Source organism: Lissotriton helveticus, chromosome 4_1 (genome assembly GCF_964261635.1).
Source record: "Lissotriton helveticus chromosome 4_1, aLisHel1.1, whole genome shotgun sequence".
Lineage (NCBI taxonomy): Eukaryota > Metazoa > Chordata > Amphibia > Caudata > Salamandridae > Lissotriton > Lissotriton helveticus.
The window spans coordinates 309,982,886-310,006,397 of record NC_136063.1 but is presented as its reverse complement, the minus strand read 5'-3'; the positions used below and the strand labels follow the sequence as shown (position 1 = coordinate 310,006,397).

General features: G+C 47.2%; 1 protein-coding gene across 1 annotated transcript in view; it reads left to right on the top strand.

Moving 5' to 3' along the window:
• Positions 1 to 23,512, top strand: part of MTBP (MDM2 binding protein) — a 186,977-nt gene that overhangs the window by 108,671 nt on the left and 54,794 nt on the right. The window contains exons 13-16 of the mRNA XM_078686833.1: positions 3,258 to 3,371; positions 10,123 to 10,287; positions 15,602 to 15,692; positions 15,807 to 15,962. Of these exons, the coding sequence (XP_078542959.1) occupies positions 3,258 to 3,371; positions 10,123 to 10,287; positions 15,602 to 15,692; positions 15,807 to 15,962 (526 nt within the window). The remainder of the gene's footprint in view (positions 1 to 3,257; positions 3,372 to 10,122; positions 10,288 to 15,601; positions 15,693 to 15,806; positions 15,963 to 23,512) is intronic.

The following is a 23,512-nucleotide window of genomic DNA, read 5'->3' as shown; positions in this document are numbered from 1 at the left end:
AGTGATAGCTGTATCCTCTGGATTTTCTATACCTGGCCAATGCACCATATCATCACTGCTTCCCAATATGAACCTCATAAAGAGAAAAAGACCAGTATTTCTTCACCCCCAGAGTTACCTATACCTGGAGGTACCAGCAACTCCTGGAGCAGGGGAAAAACCACATGCTGAACACTTAAGGTATCTGTAAAGTCAACCACATTTAATTGATGTTACTTTCTTTTTTACTGGTATTCACCCATCTAACAAACAAAATGCCTCCAACGAATTTAATGGGGGTCTCCCCCGTTTTAAACATTGAACACCTTCCAATAAAGAGTACATACTCCATTCACCTTAACCAGGTCACCCGTCGAAAGACTTCACATGATCCACAATTAAAAGTAAAAAAGTCGACCAGTATGCTTTTACCATGGATAAGACTGCTTTTGCCAGGCCCTAAGAACAACTCTCTGTAGTTTGCTAAAATACTCTATGCACATTCCCTAGGTGAGCACAATGGCTTGCCACCGTAGAGCCATGCTTGCAGCCCTAGTGAGCTAAACCACCTCTAAGTGTGCCACCCTTACATTCTGCAACAATCTGCTATGATTCAAAATATTCAGCATATTTCTGTAAATATACATCCAAACATGCTTGTTACATAAAATTTGTCTATAGCACTACATTAAACAAACAACGGGAATGCGTCCAAATATGCACAGGTGGGTAATGTATTGTAAATAGAAGACTTGGCTTTTTCACAGATTTTTCGCAACAGGCTGTGGCTTAAGCCACAGCCTTCCGCTGGTTAGCAAGTTTTTTATCTGGTCGTACTCAGACAGTAAATCTAGGCCCGTATCGTTCAGCACCTATTGAACTTACCAAGGGAGTTCCACAGGGCTCATGCTTGAGCCCTACTTTATTTAATATCTACTTGACTCCCTTTGCAAATGTTCTAAGGAAATTCGGGGTTATCCCAATATCCTACGCGGACGATACGCAGCTACTTTTTCCATTTGATAAACTAACTCCAGCTATTCAAGAGACCTTCTCTTCAGGTATAAACACTATATCACAATGGATGAGGAACAATTTTCTGCAGTGTAATGTTGGGAAGACCGAACTTCTTCTTTTCGGAGACGCCCCTAGGTTATGGTCTCCCAATTGGTGGCCCACTAATCTTGGTACTCCTCCCATTCCCAAAAACATAGTCAAAAATCTGGGAGTCCGGCTAGATCAGACTCTTAAAGAACATGTTGGCCAGACAGCTGGAATTTGCTTCTACACTCTAGGTGCACTACGACGTGTCTTTCCCATTCTACCAGACTCTGTAAGAAAGACACTGATCCAAGCTCTTATACGGAGTCGCTTAGACTATGGAAATAGTCTATTGCTCTCAGCTAATGAAGCATCAATTAGTAAAATGCAGTTGATCCAGAACACGGCGGCGCGTCTGGTCCTGAATATGCCACCGAGATCTCCATCTCGTCCCCTTCTTCTCAAACTCCACTGACTACCAATCCGCCAGCGGATAAAATTTAAGATCTGCTGCATTATTCATAAGGCGCTATTTGGCCTTGGCCCTGGTTATCTGGCTGAAAAATTCATTCCCTATCATCCCTCGAGGTACTTGAGGTCTAGTACTCATCTATTGGTAATCCCTAGAATTAAGAGAGCGAAACAAGGAGGAAAATCTCTATCCTATCTTGAACCAAAATATTGGAATGAACTTCCCCTTTCCTTAAGAGAATGTCCCAATCACTTGGCCTTTAGGAAATTACTAAAAACTACCCTGTTTTGCTTTTAATAAAATATTTACATCCTTCGCTGCTTAGTTATGACGTCCTCATAAGCGCAGAGATACTTCTTGGAGTCGATTCTGGCGCTATACAAACCCTTAAATAAATAAATAAATAAACCTACTTTAGAACATGCCTTTGCAGCCCACTTTGGGTGCACTCAACCTTTACCTTGTTTAAAACTGAATACTTCTGGCACCCCAAACATTACTGGTTTGTAAGCGGTGCATATATAACTTTCAACATGCACAACCTCACTTGCCTCCAGGTCTGATGTTATTTCTATTCTATACATCCACACATGTACACACTGGAACTCTTTGTTGTAAAAGACTCTGATGTTATCGGGGCTGTTATCAAAGGTGCCATCAGTGCTGTTAGTTAACATTTCATGAGGGATGTAGTGTGTGATGTCAAAACCAGTGTAGGGCCGGGGCACAGGTTATAGTTGATTCATTAAACAACTGATGAATTTCAGTGTTTTAAAAAACCAAAATGTTTAGTGCCTGATGTAGAAGTCGGCGGAGGGAATACTCCGTAAAAAATGTGACAGATATCCCGTATACCATATTACGATCCACATAGCATAAAATGTGATCATAATACGGCGGACGGGATATCTGGCATGTTTGTGAGGAAGTGTTCCACTTCGCCGACTTCTAAATCAGGGCCTTAGTTCTTAACTAATTTCCACACTTAACTATAATGTCTCTTTAAAATGTTGTTTTTGTTCAGTGATCAACAACCCACCCTCCCAAAAATACCTGCCTGGATGAAAGGGAAAATGGTTAGCTATCCAACAAAGGGTACAGTCTGAGGTGGAGAATGGCCACATGCCCCCAAAATGTGTGGATATAGCAATAAAATCCATGGTCATGGTGGTTGTGATTGTCCAATTTGCGGCTAGGTCCCTTCTCTTTCCTATTTTTAGTAGAGATTCTGCTCTCTCCAGTTTAGAATGCAGTTTCTTGATGTTTAGAATACCCACAGTATTCAATTGCAAATTCTAATTTGTTTTAGAGATTGAGACTAAAGCATGGCACTTAAATGTTTTCTTGTAATGTAATGACCATGTCGAGAAGGGGGTGAGGAGATAATGGTCTGATTATGTACTGGTAATCTTCATTTTAGCTATTCAAACATTTTGTTGCAGTATTTATGAAGAAGGCTCTTTTGTCCCAATCACATTTTGGTTTGGTACTCTGTCGGTTTGGTGAGTGTGGGCTCGCTTTATGCTTTTATCCAGCATAGAAGATGGGCCCAGTCAAGAGGTACTTTGGCTACGAGGTATCTGTCTTGGGATGTGGACACAATATATAACATACTTTTTGGGACAAGAAATTGAGAAACGGTGTTATGAACTTCACTGATAAGTAATCCAAGATTTATTTAGCAGCCTTTAGAGATATTTAGAATGTCTGTCTGGGCCTGTTTAAGAGAGTGAATGTGTTAACACACTTTGATTTGTTTCTTTAGAGACCATTGTAACTGATATCATCACTTCTCTTCCATGTTTTAATGGAGAGCAAATAATTCAGAGGGAGAAAAGGTTGGTTCAAGCTCAGGCCTCTGCGTTGAAAGAATTTCTGAGTAAGTATCAAGTGAAAAGTTGCAACACACAATATTAGACATTTTGAAACAATGTTATAGTAAGTTTGCAATAATGTTTAGTAGAACAGTATGAATCCTTATGCCTTTTTAGGACTGGCTTGACAGAGCGGACTGACTGAGCTTTCGTCAATACGTTTCAAAGAAAAATATACATACAGCGAGCTTCATAGAAGGATTACTCATTACAGTCTGTTTGCTAACTAGTGTATCTTTCTTCTTCCAATAGACTGCTTTCATTGCAATGCTAAAGGGACTATTTCACATATTCATAGTATAAACTATCACCACAATTCCTTTTAAATTTTGTTTATCTCATAAATGTCTTTTACATAGAAAGCAATCCTTTTAATGTTTCTCACTCCAGCTGGATTTTTTAAAATGTGTTTGTCAAGACTTAAGTTGGAGCTTGACCTTAAGAGGCCATAATATTAAGCTGTCTGTTTGCAGATTGACGCAATCTAACTCTAAGATGACTGTCCAAAGTTTTGAATGGCCATTGAGTGGTCATACTTTACTGATATCCAAAAATAAAGCCAACCACATCTCTGCACCGTTACCCTTTGAGTGCCTAGTAGCTCCTCGGGTGTGATGCCAACTGTTGTTCTGCATTTGCTACGGTTGTTTGGTAGAAACTAAAGGAACAAAAAAAAAATTGCTGCTATGCTTTCTAAATTTGTATTCGTTTTGATGCACAATTTAGCATGAGCAGATTTCTTTCTCATGCTGTGGCTGCTTATTCTGGACCATTGACAAAGCCAAACAATTTCCATGAAATGGCAAATAAATCCAGGCATTGGCTTAGCCAACAAACATCTATCCATGTTTATTCATGCATGCCTTTGCATCAGAAAAAAAACCTTAATGACAGAGCCATTAGCATTTTAAGTGGTTGTTTTTGTTAACTAAAAGCATACATGTTCATTAATTTTTTTCCCGTTGAGATCCATGATCATATTTGAGCAGCATTGTTGCTTGACTTCAGTTCTCTGTAAATCCATTATATTTTTAATCAAGTAATGGTTTGAAGCCAATGAGAAGCTGAGTCAGCCATGTATATTCAGAGTCAGAACCAAGGTAACCCACGACTCTTAAATTGTTTTTTCTAGATCAGAGATTAATAATTTGTCCAGTCCTGCTGTTACTTTTGTGCATTCGGGTACTTGCAGACTTGATCTTCCATTAATAAAATGGAGGACAGCTTTCAGAATCCAAAGACAGAAAAGCATCTGCTCCCACTTGCCGTAAATCACATCGCCAACCACCACCAGAATTATACAAGCGGATCGTACCTAAACTGACAACCACTTACTACAATGAACAGAAAACCTGATCTGGTGGGTTGTGGAGCCTCACCCAGGCTGGTCCTGGTCAGGAGTGACTGTGGTAGTCACTCTTGTCACCAAGAGATGAAGCAAGACTGTGAGCGAATGGTGGTGCACTTACTGGAGCATGATGGTGCGTGTGAGACGGCATCTGCAAGCATAACTGGCACTCGTCCAATGTCAGTCGGTGTTAGTCCAAGTTTTCTGATATTTCTCCATTTCAGACGTGTGTAGCTTCTACACTCCGGTTTTATTCTTAAACTTATGGTACTTGCAGTTTTGTTTTGCCAATTTTAAGTGCAGGGTTACACAAGCCAGAACTCAGTAAAGAATACTGGACTGGATAACTTACTCGTGCTGCCTGACCTACATCATCTTCAGCTTGCTTCAGAACTGCTGCACAGCTTTGATGGGTATTTCTCTGGCCAGAGTATAGACTCCGAAGCACCGCAGGGGGTGGCATTCCCTAATCCTTCTGAGCACTGCCATCAATGTCTGTAGCCTGAGTCCAGTCAGCCTGTCCGAGCCAGCATCCAACAGTGCATGAACCATAGCTCAGGTTTGAGAAAGAAGCAGCTGAAAATAAACAAGCACAGCATGTTTGAAAAAAGCACAATATTCGGGCGCAACACAACTCTTTTTCTAGGTGTTGTACGGCCTTTGAGACAACTCCAGCTCTTTATCTCATAAAATTATTTCTCCAAAATAGGTCATAAATGCATACAGAGATGGGCCTCTTTTCAGCGTACTTCATCCATTGGTCTGGTAAATTGTGATTCACATTTTGCTTCTGCCCTCAACCGCAGTACAGCGAGAGGGACAGTGGATCAGCCTACTTTGCCAATTGCCTCCATTCATGTTGAATGGCCTTTCAAAGCCTGTGCATATTTTCACATCCACTTAAAATAGTTCCCTTCTCCTCTCCGAAAAGATGATTACATTTTTACTTAAATAACTGTTTATTTTGCCTGCACTTAGGGTGCTCAATTATCCCGTAATTTGTTAAACATTTCCGTTTTAAAGTTGCTGTTAAATAGTGTTTAAGTGACATTGCACCATTGTAGCTTCTTGTAATTTGGGTGCTTGGTTAAGTGCTTGTCTTCTTCGGAAATAACGTTCACATATATCTCATAGTAGTAAAACAGCCAGAACAGTGATTGTTTATTAAATGTTTATTGCAAGCATATAGCAACACCCTTTAGTTAGCTGCATGTTTCATTAAGAAGTTTTCATTTTAGTCGCATGTGTTTGCTTTAAAAATAAAACAATTTAACTATTGTACCAGCTTTCCAAACTCACTTATTCACTTTGCCTCTTATTAGGGCAGATGATGCACAACGCAAACATGAATTTATATCTCTGTGAGACTCTTGCTAGGTGATGCTATGAAGGCTGAGCCAAAGCCATGGTTGAAAATGTGTAGAATTTGGTATGGGTTAGAGGTCTGCATGCAACAGCCATATTGGCGTTTTCCAATTGGTGTCTGTTACTAACCAGGACTGAAGTCCCAAATCCAGGCATCTGTTTTTTTTTTAGGGTAATACTGACACATTGTGTTGTCTTTAATTTTCTTTCAGGTTTAGTGTGAATCACTTTCCTATTATACGGATGAAATGTTATTCTAAGTGGGAGAAGTAAATTTTGCTGTAAGGTGCAGGGATTATTTCATTATAGGCCTGCTCTGACATTCGAACGTGCCTCTAATGAGAACATGTCACTGATAACTACACACGAGTAGTGATCTCACAGATTTTTGTGTTATGGTTGTAATATAATTCCTCTGCAACCTCCCTCATGGCTGCAAAGTGATGTTAAAGCAGATGCACGCCTGTCCTGCCTGTTGCAACGTAATACTACATTTCAGGACTCTTCCCTCTCCCTCCTCAACCTCACCCAAGATAGTAGAAAATCCTGTCTGCGTCTACTGCCTCAATGCCCATACGTCTGCCTTCGTCTCACCTGGCATTCTCTCCCTCCGTCTCACTTGCAAAGAGTCTAAATTCCATCAGTACTGAAACTTGAACGTGATGCAGTCAAGACACCAATGTCATTCCTGTGCAGCTTGTAAATGAGTTGTTTTTGGGCTGCAAACTAATTTCTTGTGAGTATGAGCCAGAGTTCGACCCAGAAATTGGGCACACATGTATGCCTGTTTCAACTGAGGGGAGGAGCTACTACTCCCAAATTAACCTGGAAGCCTGGGAGTTAAAGTTCAAACATTCGAAGTTAAGTTGCGCACTGCTTTCAGTTGTCCCCACCTCGCCCTCAAGGAACATATTGGCAAAAAAAAAAGACAACGGTCTGTTACCAGCTTTCTCAACTTAAAAAGAAAAGAAAAGTGAAACCATTTTTCCAGAAAGCAATTTCAGAGCTACTATTCAAGCTCATACTCGTATCTGAATGGTGGTAACTACATTGCCCCCCAGACATCCTCCATACTGTATCACGTTTATCAAGTTCCTGAAGAAATATGATCACATAACCATCATCCTGATGGAGCTCTATTGGCTACTGTTACCTGTCCGCACCAGCAGCAAGGTTTCACTGAGCCTGGCTGCATCATTTCCAAAGTCATCGTGACCAGCACCCCTGAGACGTGCGGCAAAGTGTAGGATGCCCCGAAGGGGTGGCAGTTATCCCATATTAACAGTTTGGAATCTGGCAGGCTATGGCGTAGGGCGTTGCCATCCAGATGTTAGAGCACGTGGTCTTGAACAGCAGTTCTGAAGTTGCTTTCTGGAAGAAAATGACAGACTTTCTTTACCAGGCAGACACTTTTTTTGGCAGTGTGTGTTTCTGGAGGGTGAGGTTGGTGTCCAGGGTGAATCCAAGTGACTTGGCAGTCTGTGAAAGTTGGGAAGCTGTCAGGTTTCATGTAATGGATGCAGGTTTGTTCTGTATCTTGTTTGGTGTTCTTGGCAAATAACAAGAATTCTGTATTGGTTGGGCTGAGCTAAAGGTAGGCACTGGGCATCCACGATGATTTGCAAGAAGTGTATGAGGACTTGGATGATTGAATCAGAGGAGACTTTCAAGTAGAGGTGTGTATCACTGACATATTAGTGAATCTTGATGCTATTATCTGCGAGTAGAGCACCAAGCGCTCAATGTAAAGGTTGAAAATGACAGGAAACAGTATGGAACCTCCACAGGTGATGGGGATCTTTTGTGACCTGACTATGACCAAACTGGTCTTGATTGGAAGAGTAGGAAGAGAACCAGTGAATAAAGATTTACCTACCTATTTACTACTCGAACCCACAGTCCTATTAGTGTGTTAACCTCAATGAATGTTAAGTCCTATCTTGTATCCTTCTTTGAGGTAAAACTCAGTTGCCATGTATTTAAGTTTATATTTTATCAGCTGTATAAATAAATCTTCTGCAATGCTTACAGCTAACCTATAGCTTTTGGGTGTTTATGAAAGCAAGCTGCAGAGCGTGCTGAGGACTTCCCTTCAGGATTATCAATATTGTTGTAGTGGGGGGTTCAATGATAAGTGGATTAAGGAAGTTTTAAACACCGCTTCCTGCTTGGTAGACAGCAGAACTCCCGGTTCTCTTGACCTTACAGTATGAGAGAGTAGTGCCCGCTCCAATTTATCAGGCAGCTCTGTTTTCAGGATGGAAAGGGTGATATGCCAGGAAAAGAAGGACTTTGGGTCCAATTCATAAAAAACCACTGCACTCTTGGCAGAGGCCCCGCAGTTGTCGCGGGGTGCTCCACTCGTGGCAGGACCTCTTCAATGAGAAACTGCAGTTCGCATGCCCCGTCACGAGTGCAGGCGCCCGCCACAAGTGCAGGCCCCTGGCATGAGTCTGGAAGCCCTTTGTGAATCTGACCCTATGTAGTGTTTGTCACATCATAGCTCCTTATGGTCTCCAAGACTACACGGCACATTGTACAGGCGTTGGGAGTTGTCTTGTGCATAGTGACGAAAATGCCCCAAGAAGGACAAACGTAGCCTGGGGGATTTTCCATCTGCACACCATATATTACAAATTTAATAGGATTTGAGGTTTATGAACCTAGATGGATTTCTATCTGTTTTCTTATAAATCCACAAACTAACCTCTTCTGAGATGTTTACTATTTTTGTAATTTCTCGTAACTCGTTTAATTTTTCTCTCCAGTATGTTTTGTTTTTCTGTTGTAGCATGGAAAATTGTATGGTGACACATGCCCAGCCATTGCTATTTGAATCATGAGATGTCACATAATGGGTCATATATAGATATATATATATATATATATATATATATATATATATATATATATATATATTGACAATCCCCTCAAAATATTCATCATACTCACTGGTTTTCTTGGTTCTTCAGTGAGCAGTGAGTTCCAAATTATCATCTATCTAATGGATTATATCTTGCCTGCTGGACTCAGTTCACTCAGGCAATGGTAAAAGTGAAGTAATTTAAATCAAGTACACTAGTAACCGAGGCCACAGGAAACCAGTTTGAGATAGACTTGACTTCTCCAGGTATATTGCCTTATAGCTTCTTATCTGCTTCAACATGCAACAAAAGGTCTGACTGTGCCCACCACACTCTAATGCCTGCTAGTATATCTGACTGCAAAATGTACTGCAATATTAAGGGGCTGTTAACATGTTTATAATAAAATAATCCATAAAAGAGGGTATTAAACTTTAAAAGTTTAAATCTTTTTACTGATTCCCTAAAACATCCTTTTGACTGACATAAAGCAGTATTTAGTGGAAGTTGCCATGTCTAAGACTAGACTTACTGTGTCTGAATGTAGAGCTAAACCAGATTAACAAATAGCAGGTGCTAAATCCTCTTTCCAGAACTCTTAAGCCCCCGCTTAACCATGCTCGTGCAACTCCGATATGAGGATACATTTCAATATATAAAACTTTATAAAATAAATAAAAATAAATATATTGTGTTGGAATGTTCTTGTGCATGAAAATGTGGGCAATATTGTTTTCCTTTCGTCATAACCAAAGCTACATGGATTACGGCCCAGCCTTGGCACAGATAAAGGTGGTGTTTGTAACCAGCATTATTACCTTGAAAGACTGACTGCGATAATTATGGATATGTGCTTCCTGCGGGGTATATTTAAAAGTATGTTTTAAATATTATGGAAAGTGTTGCATTATCAGTAATTTGAAAATAATGAGTTTTTAGGGGAGGAGTATGATCAAAATATATTTAGCACATAGTCCTTTTCTAATATTTGGAATGTATTTTAGTCTGATGAAATCAATTGTTATGGGTTATTGATTGATAACGTTCACAAATGATATTAAAAGGAAAAATATAGTGGCAGTGCAGGGGTACTATAAGTCAGGTTGTCAATTTATGTATTCTTCTCAATTCAAGTAAAATCTTGTTTCGCACATTCCTTTAAAAGTTGTTTTCTTTCAGGAAGGCAAGAAACTGCCAACGGCCCACCAACGTTTTCTGTCGCTAACCTCAAGGCTCTACTAAACATGACTAGGGAGCAGTTTCTGGCATTGTATAGTGATCACGCAACTAAAACTGTGCTAAACAGCAAAAGCGACAAAGGGAACACAAACACGGTAATCTCTGGTAGGTGACTTCTTTTTCGTTTTAGAGTTGGTTGTCGTGAAGTCTTTCTTTCTTCCAGCAGCCACCGGAGCAGATTCTTCTGCGTAGAGCTGTAAGCATGTGATGTATTTTGCATGCTATTTAAATGTGTATTTTCTCTTACATGCATTACATGTCAAGACATGCAAACCGTTCCGAAAAAGGTTTTGACGGTCATCTCTCTATTTACATGGTTAAGGCACCTGGGCTAGGGACATGACCTTTGATGTTTTTCATTTTATAAAAACCCAAACTGTGTTTTCAGTTATGTGCACAAGAAACAGGTACCTGCTATGGCCTTTTATTCTTCCCTTTCCATTGTCAGAGTGAAACCTGGCCTGTCTGGTAAACTGCTAGGAAGTCTGACTTCATTGAGTGGATTTATATGCTTATGCCCATGACCGCCAGATGTCTCATGGATTTGTATTCAAGGTTACAGGCTCAGTTAGGCAGCATAGGTTATGTTTTTCAAGCCGTGTACATCAATCAATCAATCAATCATAGCATTTGTATAGCGCACTACTCACCCGGAGGGTCTCAAGGCGCTTGGGGAGGGGGGGGGGGGGTCCGCTACTGCTCGAACAGCCAGGTCTTGAGCTGCTTCCTGAAGGCGAGGTGGTCTTGGGTCAGGCGGAGGTGGGTCGGGAGGGAGTTCCAAGTCTTGGCGGCCAGGTGGGAGAAGGATCTTCCTCCTGTTGTGGCTCTTCGGATGCGGGGGACGGCGGCGAGGGCGTGGCTGGTCGATCGAAGGTGGCGTGTGGGAGCGTAGAAGTTGAGGCGGCTGTTGAGGTAGCTCGGGCCTTGGTTGTGCAGGGCTTTGTGTGCGTGGGTGAGGAGGCGGAAGGTGATTCTCTTGTTGACCGGGAGCCAGTGCAGGTATCTCAGGTGTCTGGAGATGTGGCTTCGTCTGGGGATGTCGAGGATGAGTCTTGCTGAGGCGTTCTGGATTCGCTGGAGTCTCTTCTGGAGCTTGGCGGTGGTTCCGGCGTAGAGGGCGTTGCCGTAGTCCAGACGGCTGGTGACGAGGGCCTGGGTGACCGTCTTCCTGGTCTCGGTGGGGATCCACCGGAAGATCTTACGTAGCATGCGCAGGATGTTGAAACAAGACAAGGAGACGGCGTTGACTTGTCTGGTCATGGAGAGGGAGGAGTCCAGGATGAAGCCCAGGTTGCGTGCGTGGTCTGTTGGTTTGGGTGCGGAGCCCAGGGCGGGTGGCCACCAGGAGTCGTCCCAGGCAGAGGGCGAGGAGCCCAGGATGAGAACTTCCGTCTTGTCTGAGTTCAGTTTCAGGCGGCTAGTCATCATCCATTCGGCTACGTGTTTCATCCCTTCGTGTAGGTCGGCTCTGGCGGTGGCGGGGTCGTTGGTCAGGGAGAGGATCAGCTGTGTGTCGTCGGCGTAGGAGATGATGTTGAGGTTGTGTTGGCGTGCGATGGCTGCAAGGGGGCTCATGTAGACATTGAAGAGGGTGGGACTGAGCGAGGAGCCTTGAGGAACACCGCAGATGACTTCGGTGGCCTCTGACCTGAACGGGGGTAGGCGGACTCTCTGTGTTCTTCCAGCGAGGAAGGAGATGATCCATTCCAGTGCCTTCTCCTGGATTCCGACGTTCCTGAGGCGTTGCACTAGGGTGCGGTGGCAGACAGTGTCGAATGCCGCGGAGAGGTCTAGGAGGATGAGGGCCGCTGTTTCTCCGTTGTCAAGCAGGGCACGGATGTCGTCGGTGGCAGCGATGAGGGCGGTCTCGGTGCTGTGGTTGGCCCTGAAGCCCGACTGTGAGGGGTCGAGGGATCCATTCGTCTCGAGGAAGGCGGCCAGCTGCTTGTTGACTGTCTTCTCGATGACTTTGGCTGGAAACGGGAGGAGCGAGATGGGGCGGTAGTTCTTGAGTTCGGTGGGGTCTGCTGTTGGTTTCTTTAGTAGAGCGCTAAGTTCGGCGTGCTTCCAGCTCTCAGGGAAGGTTGCGGTGTCGAAGGAGGCGTTGATGATTTCCCGTAGCTGGGGTGCGATGGCGGCGTCTGCTTTGTTGAGGACGTGGTGAGGGCAGGGGTCGGTTGGAGATCCGGAGTGGATGGAGTTCATTGTGCGGATGGTGTCTTCGGTGTTGATAGGGGTCCAGGCGCTGAGGGTGGTGGTGGGGGGCGTTGGTGCGGTCGTGGGGAGCGTTGGTTGTGTGCTGAAGCTGTTGTGTATGTCAGCGATCTTGTTGTGGAAGTAGGAGGCGAGGGAGTTGCAGAGGTCTTGTGATGGGGTGATGTCGTTGATTCCGGCGTTGGGGTTGGAGAGCTCTTTCACAATGTTGAAGAGTTCCTTGCTGTTGTGTGCGTTGTTGTCCAGTCTTTCCTTGAATGCTGTTTTCTTGGTGGCGCGAATCAGTTGATGGTGTTTTCGAGTGGCGAGCTTGAGGGTGGTCATGTTGTCCGGTGTTGGGTCTCTTCTCCATGCTTTCTCGAGAGCTCGGCAGTTCTTCTTGGAGCTCTTGAGTTCGTCGGTGAACCAGGATGCTCTCTTGCTGCCGGGTCTGCTGGGCGGGGTCCTCAGTGGGGCAAGGTCGTCTGCGCAGTTGCCGATCCACTTCGTGAGGTTGTCGGCGGCCTGGCTGGGGTTCGCTGAGCTGGCGGGAGGGTGCTGGTTCAGGGCTGCGGTGAGCTGGTCGGCCGTGATCTTGTTCCAGCTTCTTCGTGCAACCTGTTGCTGGTGGATCGTGGTCCTTCTGAAGCTGAAGTGGACGCAGCTGTGGTCCGTCCAGTGGAGTCCGTTGGCGTGGCTGAAGGCGATGTCTTTGCTGGATGAGAAGACGGCATCGAGTGTGTCCGGCGAGGTGGGTGGGGGTGGTCACCAGCTGCTTGAGTCCGAGGTTGGCGAGGTTGTCAATCAGGGTGGTGGTATTGCGGTCATTGTTGTTCTCCAGGTGGAAGTTGAGGTCCCCGAGGAGGATGTAGTCAGCGGAGGGGAGGGCGTGCGGGCTGATGAAGTCGGCGATGTCTTCGCTGAATTGTGTGCGGGGTCCCGGGGGACGGTAGATCAGGGTGCCTCTGAGGGTGGTCTTGGGGTCGGTGTGGATCTGGAAGTGCAGGTGTTCGGCGGTTGTCAGGGTGTCGTCGGTGTTGGTCGTGATGCGGATGGTGTTCCTGTGGATGATGGCGATGCCTCCTCCCGTCTGGTTGAGACGGTCCCTCTGGGTGATCTTGTATCCGTCCGGGATGGCGATGGCGATGTCGGGCGCTGAGGAGGCGTTCATCCAGGTTTCCGTGAGGAAGGCGACGTCTGGAGATGTGGTGTCGAGGAGGTTCCAGAGTTGAACGGCGTGTCTGTGGACGGAGCGGGTGTTGAGCAGGATGCACTTCAGGTGGTTGCTATTGGTGTTCGGCTTGGTGGGTGCTGGTGTAGTGCAGGTCCGGATGCATGTGAACTTGCAGGCGTGGCAGCTGAAGGGTCCGTGGGTGCGTCTCGGAGTGGCTCGGTAGCATCCCGGGGCTCGGCCGGTGTTGAGTGCGTTGAGGGTGGCGGTGTCGTACGTCCGGCGGGAGGGGTGGCCTCTGCGGGGGCCAGGGGTCCTGGCACTGGGCGCGGTCCAGGCGCGGACGGGCGTAGACGGGCTTACCTTTGGCGCACCTTCGGCGCTCAATCAGTGCTCCCGCTGCGCGCGTCCGCTGCGCGGTCGCTCTGGGGACGTCATAAGAAGGGAGCCGGTCGGGAGGGTCTGCGGGGAGGCGGGAGCGAGAGCCAATCGGCTGGCGGGGGGGCGGGGCCGCGGGCTAGGGCGGCGGGAAAAGCTGGAGCGGGCTTGGCGGCCCTCGGGTGGCTGGGGCTGCGGGAGGCTGGTGTGGGCTCGGCGGCCCTCGGGTGACTGGGGCTGCGGGAGCAGGCACGGGCACAGGGGCTTGGGGGTGACCAGGCCGGAAGGCGCAGTGGTCACTCCCTGGTTCTGGTCAGGCTCCCCTTAAGAAGGGAGCTGGTCGGGAGGGTCTGCGGGGAGGCGGGAGCGAGAGCCAATCGGCTGGCGGGGGGGCGGGGCCGCGGGCTAGGGCGGCGGGAAAAGCTGGAGCGGGCTTGGCGGCCCTCGGGTGGCTGGGGCTTCGGGAGGCTGGTGTGGGCTCGGCGGCCCTCGGGTGGCTGGGGCTGCGGGAGCAGGCACAGGGGCTTGGGGGTGACCTCATGCGCTGGGGCGCGCCAACAAAGGTAGCAAATGAAACCCAGTACCTTTTGTTCTCCGTGCACACCCGACTTTAAGTTGGAGTCAGTGCTAATCACGCTAGACTTCCAAAAACAGCAGCCACCATCCGCATTCTCCAGTCTAACGGACACAATTCAGTATTTGATTTCAGTTCAACTCGTGGCACTGGTAGATGTTGGTTAGATGATCATCATTGTTAATATCTACACTTCAGATTTCACCAGTCTACCCACAATACTGCATTCTTTGTTCATCTGTGAAAAGTCAAGTAGACCCCTGTCTCAGTCTGCAGGCTGTCTGATAGGTTAAAACACTTTTGTCAAACGAATATTACTGTTGCATGATGCAGAGAACGACTCTGCTAGGCTTTATCATAAAAGCAAATGGTTTCACATTTTCTACTGGGCTCTTGGAAATTACCCAAACCCCTAATGAGCCTGGACTTTCAGGTTAAGACTAATATCAGACTCCTTGCTGACTCCTGCAAACTCCTTGCTGACTCTTTGCTGATGCTGCCTATCTTACCAGACCTGGAGACCTACGCAAACTTAAAATATATGCAGTTAGGAAATACTTTTTTGGTCTTATCTATGTACACCCTTCCATGCACAGGGGAACCTCAATTCATCATTCTCACCTAAATGAATAAACTATTTTAACTAAAACAGTTAAAGTGACAGGATATTTTGGAAGCATTTTATTTTTCTTACTTGTGTTTTCATTTCCCAACTACTTCTGAAAGAAGAAGACCCCAGTTGTAGAGTACATAATCACCATACAGTTGAAGTTTTGTATGGTCTCCATGAGAAAATCTCTACTGAAGGCAAATGGCTTGTTTTTCTTACGATAATTCTAATATAATAATAGATTTCCTTTTAAAGTACAAGTTTCTTTTTTTGCATGGTGGGTTACCTTTTCCAAACATAGGCTCTTTGGAATTATGTGTTGAATTGTAGTTTACATTTTTCAGTATAGTCTATGATTAAACAATAACCTAATGTTCATATTTCCTTTGTATAAATAAAAGTGTTCGTTTTCCACGTGTATTGACTTTAAAATGCAAACGTGCTGTAATTTCATTGTCTGTTTAGATTGATGACATTTCCCTTTTGTTACCAGAACCGGACTCAAAGTCAAATCCATTAGAGTGGCCTGAAAGATATGTTCTTCAGAACTTGGAGAATTTTGAAAAAATAAAGCATAGAATGAGGTAAGAAGCTACTTGCCCCGCTCGGTAGTCCAAATTGCTTGGCGAGGGGGGCTACTGTGTTGTGTTAGTGATTGCATGCTTAATGAAACCTGAATTTAAATTTCTCCCATTTAGAGTTGCAATACTTACAGGGTCATCCGAGCAATTGTTAGGACGGAAGGATAGCCAGAGGGAATCCATGACACAACTGGATGCTAAAGAGCTGCTAAAATATTTCACACCACAGGGCCTGCCATCTGGGGAGCTCCAGCCATTGCAAGTTCAACGAGGGTAAGCTGTGATGCGCAATGTTAAATTGTGTTTTGAAAAACTAGTGATTGAAAACAGCAAGGAACCAAACACTGAAGTAGAAACTGAACAACCTGCGTGGCACTAAGCCAGTTGAGGGTGTTTTTAGAATGATGCAAAAGCAATACCAAATCACAAAAAGCACAATCTTTGGACGAAGATCTAGCTTTTTGCCAAATTTAGTGTAATTTCGTTCAGCGGTTTTTGCTTTAGTCTGCCTTAAAGAAGTTTTTGGTAAATGCATTGGGATTTTGCTTTTTGGAATCCCCTTTTTTTCACAGCCCCACTTGATGGATCACACTGAAACTTTCTATGCAGAACATAGTCAAAAACGAGCACCTTTTCGAAATTTTCGTGGAGATTCGTTGAACGGGCCAAAGTTATTAGCAACACAAAAACACTTTTGTCGTGGACAGCTGGTCACTTTTTTTTTTAAACAAACTATTGGTTTTTCAAAGTACACTCATCCGGCACAGTTAGACGTCAATTCTTAATTACATAAATCAAAATTCCCCTTGCATCCAAACAAGTTTCGAAACTGAGGTGAGCTGTTCTCTGCCCTCCCACCCACTCTCCCTGGGTCTAACAAGCAAGTCGAAGAGATTACTATGATCCAACCCAACACAGCTCTGTCCATCACATTGTGCAATGTCTGTACTGTATAAGCCCACTGTAAAAAAATACTAATTCAGGCTAACCGAATAACTCTTTTAAATACCCCCCTCTTCTCTCCCCCCCCCTTCTCCCCCCCCCCGACCGCACCAGGCATGTCGCTCCTAGCATTGCACCTTACTTTTGTTAATCTATGACATCACATAAAATGAATTAAACCCATGACCCAAAACTATGGACATGTGCATGTCCCCGACCCCGTCTACCAGCCATGGTAGCTACAAGAGCATCCCTTTTACTATTGTGGTGAACCAACGTGGCGGTGCTCTAGGTCCTGAACGATCGGCGCTGTATCATCATCACTATCCGTGTCTGGGATTTTTAGCATTCCCACCATGCGCTCCCATGCCCTTGTCATCTCCAGTGCCCTCTTATTTCTGGACCTTTTTGCCAATTGGAGCCGCACTACCCCATCGCACTCTTTCTTCCATTGAGCCACTCCAGGGGGTAGTCTCGTCTTCCAGTGCATTGTGATTTCCCTTTTGGCCAACAATAATCCCATATCTATGAACTTGCTGGTGATTGTAGTTTCAGCCGTATGAGGAAACCAGTGTAGAATGCATGCTCCCAAAGCCAAGTCCAACCCTCTGTCCGTTATTACGTTCAGCAGGTCGAGCACCTCCATCCAATAAGCTGCTAATAGCGGCCATCCCCATATCATGTGAGGGGAGTCCACTCCCTCCCTTCTACAACGCGGGCATTCATCGGTGTCTGTATTGAAATATGCTTTGATCTTCGCCGGGTGAGATTAGCCCTGTGCAGTATATAGAAATGGATCAACTGAAACCTAGCATTTCTAGTGCTCTTCCATGCCGCGCTACTATGTCAGCCCAAGCCCTATCCGGTATCTCATCTCCTACATCCACTTCCCATTTATGCTTAAGCCCTTCCAAAGGGGCAAACTTCTCCATGGTCAATCGCTTATAGAGGCACGTGACTGCCTTATATTTCCCTGCTGCAGTCACAACATACTGACAACCCAAAGAGGTCCTGGGCTCAGTTTGGCCCTCCTTCCAGTGTACCTGAACAGCCGCCGTGAGGGCCGCATGGAGCAGAAAGTCTCCCCCTCGCAGATCAAACCGCTCATGCACCACTTGGAAGGGAAGCATATTCCCGTCCTCCTAGAGGGTCCCAGTGGTGCTCAACCCTTTCTCCAACCATTCGCTCAGATCTCGCCACGAGCCCCCATGAGGGAGCGCCTCGCACACAGCTAGTGGTATATCTGGAGCATAGGGCAACGCCATAACCGCTTGTTTAGCACTCCTCCTCCAGCACTGCCTCACTGTCTTAAGGTCCTCTGGCAGGTCACCCAACCAAACAGGAAGGTCCCAGCAGGAGGTGCGATAGCAATTTTTGCTCAGGTACTCTCCCTCTGTCCTGCTCCGGGCCCCTCAACCTCGCCGCCACTATCTGTGTCAACCACTGTATCTGCGCAGCTAAATAATAAGTTTTAAAATGCGGGACTGCTCTTCCACCCTCAGAGCTCGGATGCTGTAAAATTGATAGGGCTACCCTGCGCCTCTCAGTGTACCATAAAAAAAACCAGGGACCATAGATGTAAGTTGTTTAAACACCCGCGCCGGTATCCGGATCGATAAGGTCGTAAAATAATAAAGCAACCGGGGGAGAGCCACCATTTTAACCCCTTCCATGCTCATGACAAGGTCAGCTCGTCATGCAGTACACTGGAGCTGTGCTTATGACGAGCTGACCTTGTCATGAACAATGGGATCATGTAAATTTCAGCACCCAGCGGGAATTGCCTTAGCACCAATGTGGTTAAGTAATGCCACTCGACCCGCTACCGATGGAGGCAGCGTACTCCAGAACTCAAAGCTGCCCATCAGCTCTCTAATCGCTCTCATCACGTTCCCTCTAGCAATTCCGACCTTTCATGGTAAATCTGGACCCCAGGTATGGGAGGCAACTGGTTTCCCACCGTACTCCTGCTAGAATCTGCAAGTCCCCTCTGCTATCGTCTGTTGGGAATAGACAAGATTTGGACCAATTAACTCTGAGGGCAGATACCTCTCCTAGGCCATGCAGTAGCGAATTCGCCCCCTCTAGTGCTTGCTCTGTATCCACCAGAAACATTAATAAATCATCCGCGTACAAGGCAATATGGTGAATTTGGTCCCTCATCTGAAGGCCCCGAAAGTACCTCCCAATTCTAGCCTTAATCGCCAAAGGTTCTACTTCGCAGGCTTCAGATATCACCCCGCCCGTCCTAACTCGTGCCGTGGGGGACTGATAGAGTAATGCTGTCCACGATGTAAATGTCACCCAACCCGAAGCCAACCATGACATGAAACCGGAACAGCCACTCTAAACTATCGAATGCTTTTTCTATATCCACAGCAAACACCGCGGCAGTGTCTTTCGGATAGGTGTCCGATTCAAGCACCTGCAGTGAGCGCCGAATATTTAGGGCCGTGTTTCAAGCAGGAATAAAGCCAGCCTGGTCCAGCGGGATTAAGGTCAGCCTATGCGGTAAGAGCAGAGTGGCCAAAATGCGACTTGGTATCTTATAGTCTATGTTAAGCATGGAGAGTGGTCGATATGCTGTCCTATCCCATACTGGTTCACCTCGCTTCACTCCTTCGGTGCTCATGACGAGCCCAGCTCGTCATGAGTCACAATGGAGCTGTGCTCATGACGAGCTGGGCTCGTCATAACTGATGTGCGCCACCCACGAACTATTGATTTCCCGCCTGTGCGGGCGAATTAATCAGTGGGCGGGGTCGTGACGAGCCCAGCTCGTCATGAGCACAGCTCCACTGTGACTCATGACGAGCTGGGTTCGTAACTAGCACCGCGGCGCTGCGCTCACCCCCCCTCGCCAGCCCCCCCCCCCCGCACCGTGGGAGAATTACATCCGCAGCGAAGGGGTTAAGTAACGGGATAATGACTGCCTCTCTCGTGGAGGTCGGGAGGTGGTTCAGGCGTCTGGCCTCGTTATATAATTCTACTAAGTGCGGAGCTAGGAGTTCAGAGTAGGTTAAATAAAATTCAATCAGGAGGCCACCCGAACCCGGTGTCTTATTCCGTGCCATGAGTTTAATCGCTGCCCGCATCCCTCCCAATTCAATATCTCCCCCCAATGCCTCTGCTTGCTCGCCGTCTAATCACGGGAACTGAAGCCCACGCTTAAACTCAACCAAATCATCTCCTGTAGTAGGCGTCTTGCTCCTATAGAGCTCCTTGTAAAACTCATAGAACAACCCATTAATGCCCTCTTGAGTAAAAAAGGCTTCCCCCCGATCATCCCTAATCTCCAATATCAGCGTCCCTCTTCGCGACGGGCTAGCTAACCAGGCCAATAGTGTTCCCGATTTATCCCCCTCTACATGGGTATGGGCAAGATAAGCCTTATAGTTAAAGCAGCGCAAGCGCACTACCTGCCCTGCTACCACCTCTTTTGCCTCCAGCAGTTCTACTTGTTTGTCAGGTCTTCCAGGTCGGTCCCATTCCACCTCTTAGTCGCTGCTCTGCTTCTGCTACTTCTGTCAGCAGTACCTTCCGCACCCCAACAGTTTCAGCGATACAGCGGCCCCAGACCACTGCCTTAAAGGCTTCGCATTCCACCAGGGGCGTGGAAGCAGTTCCTCTGTTGTCCCCAAAATACTGCGTGACAGCCCCACCACAGCCTAGCTGTATACCTGGTCTCCCAACGCTATCCTGGCTGATGACGGCTGATAGCCAGAAACCGGTCCTAGGATGCTTGATTCCGGTCCAGGGAGGACATGGCTTGGCAGTTCGGGCTGGACTGTTCCCATGAGGCACAGGGTCAAGACTGATTTGCATATGGCCATGTCTGTACTGGGGTGGCGTGGTGAGCAAAATAACAATGGATTACACCCACATCTGTGACTGGGGGTGAATGTTTTGCCAATGTGCAACATTCCGTCCATCATCTTGTGTGTTTTGCTGTTCTCCCTATGTGGGAAGGGTATGCCCAGTCGTGGGTCCCGTGCTCACTAGGCCACTGGAGTCAAGCTATCCTGGCTGAAGACGGCTGATAGCCAGAAACCGGTCCTAGGATGCTTGATTCCGGTCCACGGATGACGTGGCTTGGCAGTTTAGGCTGGACTGTTACCATGAGGCACAGGGTCAAGACTGATTTGCATATGGCCATGTCTGAACTGGGGTGGCGTAGTGAGCAAAATAACGATGGATTAAACCCAGATCTGTGACTGGGGGTGAATGTTTTGCCAATGTGCAACATTCCGTCCATCATCTTGTGTGTTTTCTGGGCGCAGGCGCCAGGTCGGTATCCGGGCCTGAACTCGCAACCACTGCATCCAAATCAAGACAGGATTATGTACTGAAAGTGTCCTAGCCAGGTATTCGCTCCCCTCCCCCCCTGCATGCATGACCGGAGTACATAGAAACGCATCCAGCCGCACTTGGAGGTCATGCAGTGCAGAAAAATATGAACAATCACGCTCCTCTGGGTTCTGAACCCTCCAAGTATCCACTAAACCCCACCTATGCTGCCATTTACGCGCACCTCTGCAATTTTGTGTGCTGGGGGCTGTTGGAAGTGGGGGGTGTGAGCGATCCAACAATACATCCGAGACACAATTAAAGTCCCGTCCCAATAACCCAGAGCCCGTGAAATAAGGAGCCAATTCCCCAGATAAGTGCGCAAGAAATGTCGGCTGCTCAGTGTTGGGTGCATAGATGCTCCCTAACGTAATATCCTTTCCATCCATTTTCCCAAGGACCACCACATACCGCCCTTCTGGGTCTATGACCTTCTCCCTGCATAAAAAGGGCACCCCAGCTCTGATCCAAATTAACACCCCTCGAGCAAAAGCAGAATAGTTTGTATAGAACAATTGACCTCGCCACCTTCGCTGTAATGCTGCCCCCTCCGGCGCCTGTAAGTGTGTTTCCTGTAAGAACACTATTTGCACTCTTCTCCATATCCGGTAGGCAGGCAACTTCTGATGGCACCACATAGAGTGCATACCCCGCACATTCCATGATAAACCCAGCCATACCAAATAATCAATACTGAAATCAAATGTAACAACATGCCTGGCCCCAACATTCCCTGAAACTAAACTACTTCCCCCACCCAAGGACAGCTACTTTGAAACTGAAATCCATCCAAACCCCAAGAACACACAAATTCCTCTGCCAACTACAGAGGCGTGGACCCCTTTCCTCCATGCACATCAGCCCCCTCACAAAGAAAGCACCCCCAGCCCAATATCAGTATCCCCTCACGGTTAATCAAATAAGGCTTCTCTGTCCACCTTCGACTGGTCGTCCTCTCATCCGATGAGACCATCCGCCGTCTGCGGTGTCACCTCTGGCATTCGTCCCCCGCTACCCATTGAGGTGTCCGAATCAGTGCCCTCTGAGTCCCCTGTCGTACCCGCTTCTTCAGTCGGCACAACCGATTGATCTTGCGCCAGAGCCACCATTGCCTGCAGGGTTTCCGCTCTCTCCCATGCCGTCTGAGAGTCTATGGGCTTCTTCTCGGTTCTATTCTGGGCCGTCTGCCTGAGCTACTCCGTCTGTTTGCGGTCTCCTTCTGTGCTCTCTCTGGATTCTCACCCCTCGGCGTCTCCTTTTTATCGGACTCCATCCAGTCCCATGCTTCGCTGGGGGAGTCTATTTAGTGTGTGGTGCCATCTGGGATTATGTGCAGCCGCGCTGGAAACCTCCAGAGTACTGAAGACCCTCATCCTTAAGCGCCTTTTTCACTGCCAGATAGGAGTCCCGTTTGCGCTGCACCTGCAACGTGTAGTCTGAAAACGTGATCTTCGCCTTGTCCACTGCAAAGGCCCCCCCTAGTCTCGCCTTCTGTAAGAGCAAATCCCGGTCCCGAAAGTGTAGGAGTTGTGCCACCACCGATCTCGATGGTCTTCCAGGGGCCAGTGGTTTAGCCGGTACTCTGTGTGCTCTTTCAAGTGTGTAAAAGTTTGTGAGACCCTCCGGGGCTATGACAGTTCGAAACAATTTTCCAAAAATGCCACCATATCGTCTCCTTCCGCCCCTTCAGGTAAGCCCACCACTCAGACGTTGGTCCGGCGATTGCGCCCTTCTGCATTCAAGGACATTCACTCTGTCCGTTAAGGCCTTCAGCTGCCGCGTCACGTCGAGTTGCGTTGGTGCCAGTTCCGCGATGTCGGTATAGTTTTTCTTGACTTTCTCTGACAATTTCTTGTGCTCATCCCGTAGTAGTCCAAGCCCCGCTGCCACCGTACTGATGTCCTGGTGGAGCGTCGCTTTCGTGTCTGCTATTGCCTCAAGTATCTGTTGAAACTGCGCTTGCATCTGCTCATCCAGGGGTGTGACCGGGTCTGGGACGCAGCGTTGTCATCCTGCTCCAGAGGTGCACAACCCCCCTACCCCTTGGCTTGCCCATGCTGCCAGCAATCTGCTCTGCTCTTCCCTGGCGTCTCCTATCGCTGGCCCCAGTTGCTCCCCGGTGATATCCAACCTTTGTTTGCCATGCACCAACTGCAGTAGGCGCAGTCTCGTTCCATCGGCTCAATGTCCTTGCCTTCCGTTAGGGATAATTACCCCCAGTCTTTCACACTTCGGTTGATTCAAGATCAGGGAGTCACTCGACCTGCTCCTCACACCCCAATGCTTCCAATGGGTACTCGACTGAGAGCCGTGCCAATTGGAGCCACCTGTGGCAGCGCCTCGCAATCATATGACTGTCTCACAGCTATCAGTAGTGGGACCCCAGTCCAAGTGAACTGACCTGCCCAGCCACGTCCCACAGTGCACCAAGGCCTCTTCAGCAGTGCACTCTCCCACCACAAGGCAGTCGGCTATCTCCTCTAGCGGCAGCGCGGTCCTGCGCTTGCTCTCCCAACTCTGATCTGCCCCTTATG